At 31.4% G+C, this 8109-nt stretch overlaps 2 protein-coding genes across 2 annotated transcripts; both read right to left on the reverse strand.

Moving 5' to 3' along the window:
* Positions 1-1371: 1371 nt before the first annotated feature.
* Positions 1372-5000, reverse strand: LOC101211459 (glucan endo-1,3-beta-glucosidase 6). Its single transcript, XM_004150569.3, has 3 exons — positions 4607-5000; positions 3079-3599; positions 1372-2229 (listed from the first exon to the last, which is right to left on the reverse strand). The coding sequence occupies exons 1-3, from the start codon at positions 4945-4947 to the stop codon at positions 1583-1585; spliced, it is 1509 nt and encodes a 502-aa protein (XP_004150617.1). The 5' UTR covers positions 4948-5000; the 3' UTR covers positions 1372-1582.
* A 1646-nt stretch (positions 5001-6646) lies between these two features.
* LOC116403980 (uncharacterized mitochondrial protein AtMg00810-like) lies at positions 6647-7896 on the reverse strand. The gene has a single exon (XM_031886108.1). It carries the CDS (start codon positions 7856-7858, stop codon positions 6695-6697), a length of 1164 nt encoding a protein of 387 aa, XP_031741968.1. The 5' UTR covers positions 7859-7896; the 3' UTR covers positions 6647-6694.
* Between the last annotated feature and the right edge of the window lie 213 nt (positions 7897-8109).

Consider the following 8109-nt stretch of genomic DNA (forward strand, 5'->3'; position numbering starts at 1 on the left):
GTTTTGGTTGGTTGCCTTATTATGATTCTTGTTTATGTTCATCAGAAAATTATTTTAAATCATAAAACTCATTTCGTCATTTAGATATAGCCTTTGCATATGATTACTTTTGTGTAACCTCATATAATTTCTTAATAAATTAATGGACAAAAATATTGATTAGATAATAATAAAAACACTTCAATTAGGTTGTTAATTACAAATAAAATTAATTTTTAGGTTAAATTATACATAATATTCCAATAACTATATAATTTATGTAAGAAAAATATATATATATGTGTGTGTGTGAGCTTTCAAAAGTTTTTACAAAAATGTGAAAAAATATTCTTATTATTAATTTTAAAGGAAAAATCGTTTATTATAAAACTTTTTGAGTGAATTTTAAATCTTCAATTCCATTAAAACTTTGAATTGACCAAATGAAGATATAGACTTATTTGAACCACAAAAAGAATGAACAAATTTCATCTCTTTTTTTCAATCCCTTCAAATAGTCAGATTCTGAGTATATGTCTCTTCATAGGTTCTTGTTTCATTACAGTTTTCTCATTTGGTCAATTTATAATTAACTTATATATCTTGAACGAGGTTGATAATTTTAGAATTTGAAGAATATTATTTACAAAAATAATAATAATAATAATAATTAAGAGCTAGGGGGACTTGAAAAAGAGAGGAAATGAAAGAAAATTGAAGGGAATAATAAAGAAATTAGAAAATGAAAGAAGAAGGAATTGGAGATGTAGATAAATGTTTCTATCCACGTACAAGGGAAATTTGACCTTTTCCTTCTAAGGTTAAAATGATATTAAGTTTTTAAAGGTCCTACCATAATTGTTATATTAAAAAAAAAAAGTAACAACTACGAAATTTAGTGATATAGAATAATTGTTCCACCCAAGTACTAACAATAAAAAGCTGAAAACTTGATATGCGTTATTGAATCGAAGAAATTTTACAGACACATTTCATAAAGAAAAACTAGAAAGATACTGAGTCCAGCGTAAATGATCCAAAAATTGAAGAAAAAAATGTCGAATTACCCGTTCTTTTGAAAAAGATGTGGAATAACCTTTTTTGCAGACGTCAAGTGGAATTACCAAAACGCACTTATGCGCATGTAAAAAAGCGGTATTGTCTCACTATCTCTCGTCTCACTCAATCTCTCTGTCTTTTGCACGTTTGGTGCTGCTCTCTTCCATCTTGCTCGTCTTGTTGGTGTCGTTTAGTTTCGTCTATTTTGGTTGGTGTCACTTGACATTGAATAGATGAATGACGAAGAAGAAGAAGACTACATTAGTGAAGAAGATGTGTAGAAGATAAGAAAAATGTGTAAATGTGAGACGAAAAATAAAAAGATCAGGAACATGAGAAAAGGTAAAACCCCTGTAATAATACTGCAGGTAATGCACACAGGGATGAAATTATCAAAGCGGCATTTACCATTTTGGGTGATTTTATCTTTTAGACAATTAAATCAAATATATCCCATAACATTACAATACAATATTCCATTTAAAAGAAAGAGAGAGAAAAAATCCCAAACCTAAGGGCCTGGCAACAAATTTACATACATAGATCAATTCTTCATAATCAAAATGGAGGGCACGAGAAGGAAACTGATCCAATACCAACAACTATTTTGCCCTATTCTCAATTTAGTCCCTGATGAAGTTCTCGGTGGTCGTGCAAGATGGCGTTTCTTCGTTGTATCAATCATAATCCCAAATTGGCATGCATCTCTGTTATTACCCTGATTAGGTGGAGATGGATCGATAGTGGAAATTGTCGCTAGGTTTGAAAATTTGCATGCATTTGAACTCTGATTCATTGTTTGAAAATAAGCATTGAAAGCATACGATACATTGCTTTTAGCATCTAGGTTGCCACAAGAAGAGCCGTAGCTAAGGCTCGTGCAATCGGCATGGTCGCAAGCATAAGCGACACTATTGGGGAGATTGGGATCAGAGAGACTTGCTTGCGGTGACATTACACACCATTGCTTGGATAAGTATTGAACTCCTTTGGCTGGAACTAATTGCTTTCCGTTCCCCATGTTTAAAGAGTATTTGATTGTTCCATCGTAATTGAAAACTCCCCAATGTCGCTCAAAATTTCCTGGTTGAATGCTCTTCGCATCCTCGTCGACTATGGCGAAAATGTATGTGTCTGTTGGAACTGGCCGCTTCGGCGTACCTTGTCGTCGATTGATTCGCTCGATTAAACCTAATTGCAACAATTACCACTTTTAAAACTCATAATTAAATGTGTAGTAACATTTCTTTTTTTTTTTTTGACAAATATTATACTACTCTAATTTGACAAATGGGTGTGAAAATTTGAACAGCCTACAGATGACACCAAACTTCTAGTTGGCTAATGTTGTTGAAATTTCTCTCAATAACGACTCTTTTGGTTTACAAATTTTTTACATATTTGTTCCTTTTAACTTACATAAATAATTATTTTGGTCATTCTAAATATGTACTATTTTTAGAGTTATATGTAAGTTAATATGTTTGTCACGTGGTAAAAGCATCATTAATTTGTCAAAAAATGAATTAAAAATGAGGATCAAAATAATTATTTTTTAAAAGGTTGGCTAATTAAAATAGACATTTGCTATTTTTATGGACCAAAATGGAATTATCTTAAAATTCAAGGAGTAGCATAGACGTTTTGAAAATTTATATATTAAAATAAAATAAAGAAGTGAGAGTAAATAAGACTAAAAAAAAAGATTATTGAGTATAATCTGGATGAAGGGTATATACTTGATAGTCTAAGTTATATATATTCTAGTTAGCTTCATTTAATCTTTTAAAATTTATAATGGTTAACAAGTGGCATGTAAATTTATTTAACACATCCGCTTATTAAAGATGAGTGTGACTCAACTAGAATAATATGAATACTCTTAGTCAATAAGTTAAAAAGATTTAAATTCTCTCTGCACATATTATTGAATTACTTAAAAAAAAGTTAAAAGACTCAAACATTCAAAACTAGGAAGTACCATCCAAAGATTAAAATTCTTAACTATCAACTTTTTGAGTTGAATAATAGTTGACGTACCTTGGTTGAATCTTTGAGCATTAGCTTTATTGGCGCTAGGATCTCCATCTGTTGGCCATCCAACTTCTCCAATAATGAGGGGCATGGAGGTGAAACCATTTTTTTCGAGAGCAGAGACGAGAGTATCAAAATTGGCGTCGAGAACATTAGTGTAGGAGATTGAACCATCAATGACGGGTGCAGCATTGCCGCTAAAGAAGGCATACTCCTTAGGAAAATGTGGATCGGCATTGAGACTAAGGAAAGGGTAGATATTGATGGTGAGAGGACATGCATTGTTACTGAGGAACTTGATGATGTTGACCATCAAGTCACGAATGTCGGGCCGAAAGTTGCCACCTGATGGGAGTCCATTACTGGTCTCATAAACATCAGCATTTAGTGGGATTGTCACCTTCACTTGCCGCCCCAAACCTGCTTTTATTAGAGCAGCTTGAATGTTTTGCAAAGCTGGAAAGGTTGATTGAAGAAATGAACCGTTGTATGCATTTAAGAAAGGTTCATTTCCCACAGCCACGTACCTATAATAATATAAGAAAAATACTTAAGTACATAATGTATTGCATCTTTTTCTTACATCCCTATTATATATATATGTTATGTATAAGAGATGAATATACATGTAGTATGAATTGTAACAAGTATTGTGTAATACACTGTGTTAATTCATTATTGTTGTATTATGTATTGTACCAAATATTTGTTTTGAAAGTGGCTCTCAATTTCTTTTATGGGTGTGTCCACTTTTTAGGCTTTGTGTGATTTTTGTTCATAAATATTCTTCAACCTAACCTGTCTAAATTTAGTTTGTTTATCTTTCCTTTTCTTTTTTCTGGGTAATCAACCGTTGAGTTTGTTTCTTTTCTTAATTCAACCTTTCTAACTTTTACCAATTATATCAAACAATATTGTCATTACATTATCAAACAATTGTGTAATATGAATGGTACACAATGTTAGCCATCAAAGTGTAACATTTTATCAATTTTCTCTCTAGTTAGTTTATTTTTTGAAATACACCAATAAATTTTAGAGGATATTTTATATATATATATAGTAAAATGAACCAAAATATTGTATTAAATATCGCAACAATGGACCAAGATATGTATCAGGATAAATACATGTAGAATATATTTTTTTATATTTTTAAAAATTATTGTTTAAAATAATTATATATTAAAAAATATATATTTAACAATAAAACCCTATCAACACTTCCATACTCAAATTATCCTAAAATTTTAGGTCTCAACATTTTAATCAATATTCGTTTATAATTCCTACTATCCTAATATTAATATTAATTTTTTTCAATTTATTATTTTTCATGGAAATCAAGTTATCCCTCTCTATAGATTGACCCATTTATAAAAACCTAATCATTTTATTTTTGTTTTTGAATTTTGTTTGTTTGTTTTTTTCTCACATTTTCTTTAATTATAATTTTTTTTTATCTTTGTTATGAATTTTATCAATTACTTTTATAAAAAATAATAATTAAAAAAACGAATCATCGAATTATTACCTGATATTGGTACCAAAATTAGAAATGAAATAAGAAACATTTTTTGCGACCCAATTCTCCGCAACACGTACACTACTAGCAAGGGGTGCTAAGAACTCATTAGGAATTCCAAGCATAACTTGAAGACCAGAATTGCCAAGAGCCTGAAGCGCACCTGGATCGGCTTCAAATAGCTTAACTTTATTGAACCCATTGTCCTTCATCAATTTAACCACAATATCGGGTGGGAGTGGATGACTCGATCGTGTCCCCCAATTGCAAGCGAACCCGAATCCACTCTTCACGAGTGACAAACAACAAACTACCAATAATAATGATCCCCATAATTTTGGGTGTCCCATATATTTTATTTTGTGTGTGTGTAATGTAATGTAATGTTGGATTTGGATGAATTGCAGGTTAGGTGTTTTTAAATGTAATATGGGTGTAAAAGTTAATGGAGGGAGACAGAAAGACAACCCCTTTTGGGCAAGAAAAGGCAAGGAATTGCATTAAGATACGAAAAAGGAATTGGGTTCTTCCTATTATTATTCCATGAAAATATCTACACGTATTGCCAATCCCATGATTCTTCTTTCTACACTCTTAATTAAATGTTTGTATGTATATGTTATAATGCATATGTGTGACAAGAAACGAATATTTTGGATTCTACTCTTCCCTTTATTATAAGACCATATGTATATATAGTTAGTTAGTCACCTGGAGGGGGTTTCATAACAACCTAGTCTATGAACCCTACATATACATGGTTAAGTCGACTACAAGGTGTGGTTTGGAGAAGTATCTTTTGGTCTTTGGTCTACCTAGCTAGTTTTTATAATTTGCTTACTAACTTTCAAAATTGATTTTAGTTTCAATTTTGATGATTAGGTTTCAAAATATCATTTAAATTTGACAACTTTTTATTCAACTTGAGCTTCTGAGTATTATACTTGTACTTTTAGTTTAGCCTCGATTTTTCATAAGCACCGGCATTTTTTGTCTCTATTAGTCAAATGTCTATATATATATATATGATTTAATATTTAATTTTACATTTTTAAATATAATTTTTATATCCTATTATTAATATACCGTGTTTCAAAGTAATTTAGATTCATTTCAAAATAATTTTTTTTGAAGAAATTTCATTTTGTTTAAACTACATTTAAAAACTAATTTTGAGTAGCTTTTAAATCTTCTTAATTTTTTTAAAATAACTTAATTTTTACATTAAACCCAAAAACATATGTAATCCAAATATACTATTAGAAAATGAAAAAAAAAAGTAATTTTGAAATTCAAAATTCACTATCAGATATATATACCCAAAACAAAAGAAGTTATACGTTGATTCCTATCTCAATCTTGACTTTTAGAATAACTAGTTTTTAATTCATGCAAAATATTCCATGTTGTGTTATTGTACATTAATTTTTTTAAAATAAATAATAATGTGATCATTTTATAGAAGAAATATTATATCATATATACAATTTTTTTTAAAAAAAATAAAGTGTATAGTATACGAGATAACCGAAATATTGTGAAAATTAGAAAGAGTTAATAGTATCCAAAATTATAAATTGAAGTGTGAAAAACATTTGAAAAAGAAAAGTAGCACTAATTGTAAAATTATATAAGGAAAACAACTCTTCAAAGTAATAAAATTGCATGTCCTTTTCACATACACTTAAACTTCGATGTTGAATTAAAATAGTGAGGGTTTCAATTTTTAGAAAATATCGATATGTATTGAAATTTTAAAAAAATTTATAGTAATCGATCAAAATTGTGAAATGATCTAGAATTAAGAAAATTTTTGGATAATAAAAAAAATAATATTATTGAAAAGAGAGACAACGAGCTCACACCAATTTACGTGGAAACCCGAGTACCGGAAGAAAAACCACGATTGTTTGTTGTTATTATTTTCTAATGAATAAAACAATAGGTACATGGAAGAATAAATAGAGTACACAATGGAATAAAAAAGGAAAAGATTTAGGAAAATAAGGAATACATTCCCATAATCTTTCCATAATTATTCTAGGATTCTAACAAGGAAAAAGCCTAGAAAAAAGGAAAGAATTCCAACACTCCCCCTCAAGTTGGGACGTAAATATCAATGAGGCCCAACTTGCTAACGCAAAAGTCGAAGTTTGGTCTGAGAAGCCCTTTGGTAAGAACATCAGCAACCTGTTGACTCGAAGGGATGTACGGAATGCATATGCTCCCACTGTCAAGTTTTTCTTTGATAAAATGTCGATCAATCTCAACATGTTTAGTTCTATCATGTTGAACAGGGTTGTTAGCAATACTAATAGCGGCTTTATTATCACAGAAAAGCTTCAATGGTGTCTCACATTCCTGATGAAGATCTGTCAAAACTTTCTGAAGCCAAATTTCCTCACATATTCCTAAACTCATAGCTCTATATTCAGCCTCAGCGCTGCTCCTGGCCACAACACTTTGCTTCTTACTCCTCCAAGTTACAAGATTGCCCCAAACAAAGGTACAATAACCAGAGGTAGATTTTCTGTCAACAACAGATCCTGCCCAATCCGAGTCAGTGTATGCCTCAATGGTCTTTCTGTCTGTTTTTCTAAACATCAGCCCTTTACCAGGTGTTGATTTTAAGTATCTCAAGATTCTGTTGACAGCTTTCATGTGTTCCTCATTAGGGGTCTGCATAAACTGGCTGACAACACTCACAGCAAAGGAAATATCAGGACGAGTATGAGATAAGTAAATTAATTTACCCACGAGGCGTTGATACTGTTCTTTATCAACTGGAACTTGATCATCAGAGTTTCCTAGTTTGCAGTTGAATTCAATAGGAGTGTCAGTGGGACGACATCCTAACATACCTGTCTCGGTTAACAAATCAAGGATGTATTTTCTTTGAGATACGGAGATACCTTCTTTAGATCTGGCCACCTCCATTCCAAGGAAATATTTCAAATTTCCCAAATCCTTGATTTCAAACTCATCGCCCATTCTCTGCTTTAGTTGACTGATTTCTGCCTGATCATCTCCAGTCAAAACAATGTCATCCACATAAACTATTAGAACAGCAATCTTTCCTGTTTTGGAAACCTTTGTAAATAAAGTATGATCAGAGTGTCCCTGCCTGTACCCTTGGGACTTGACAAAGGTAGTGAATCTGTCAAACCATGCTCTGGGAGACTGTTTCAGACCATATATAGATTTCTGGAGTTGACACACATGCTGACCAAACTGGGCTTCAAATCCAGGCAGAGAGCTCATGTAGACTTCCTCTACGAGGTCTCCATTCAAAAAGGCATTCTTAACATCCAGCTGATATAGAGGTCAATCTTTGTTCACAGCAACAGATAACAGAACTCTAATAGTATTCAACTTAGCAACTGGAGAAAAAGTTTCTGAATAGTCAATACCATAGGTTTGAGTAAATCCCTTCGCAACTAACCTTGCCTTGTGTCTGTCAAGAGTACCATCAGCTTTGTATTTGAGAGAGAACACCCATTTGCATCCCACAG

Source organism: Cucumis sativus, chromosome 5 (assembly GCF_000004075.3).
Source record: "Cucumis sativus cultivar 9930 chromosome 5, Cucumber_9930_V3, whole genome shotgun sequence".
Classification (NCBI taxonomy): domain Eukaryota; kingdom Viridiplantae; phylum Streptophyta; class Magnoliopsida; order Cucurbitales; family Cucurbitaceae; genus Cucumis; species Cucumis sativus.

Bases quoted from the DNA above. Each gene is read 5' to 3' on its own strand.
- LOC101211459 (XM_004150569.3), bottom strand. From the start codon at position 4,947: ATGGGACACCCAAAATTATGGGGATCATTATTATTGGTAGTTTGTTGT. The intron at 3,600-4,606 runs GTAATAATTCGA...ATATTATTATAG, and splicing joins AATTTTGGTACCAATATCAG to GTACGTGGCTGTGGGAAATG. The intron at 2,230-3,078 runs GTACGTCAACTA...TGTTGCAATTAG, and splicing joins TGCTCAAAGATTCAACCAAG to GTTTAATCGAGCGAATCAAT.
- LOC116403980 (XM_031886108.1), bottom strand. From the start codon at position 7,858: ATGAGCTCTCTGCCTGGATTTGAAGCCCAGTTTGGTCAGCATGTGTGT.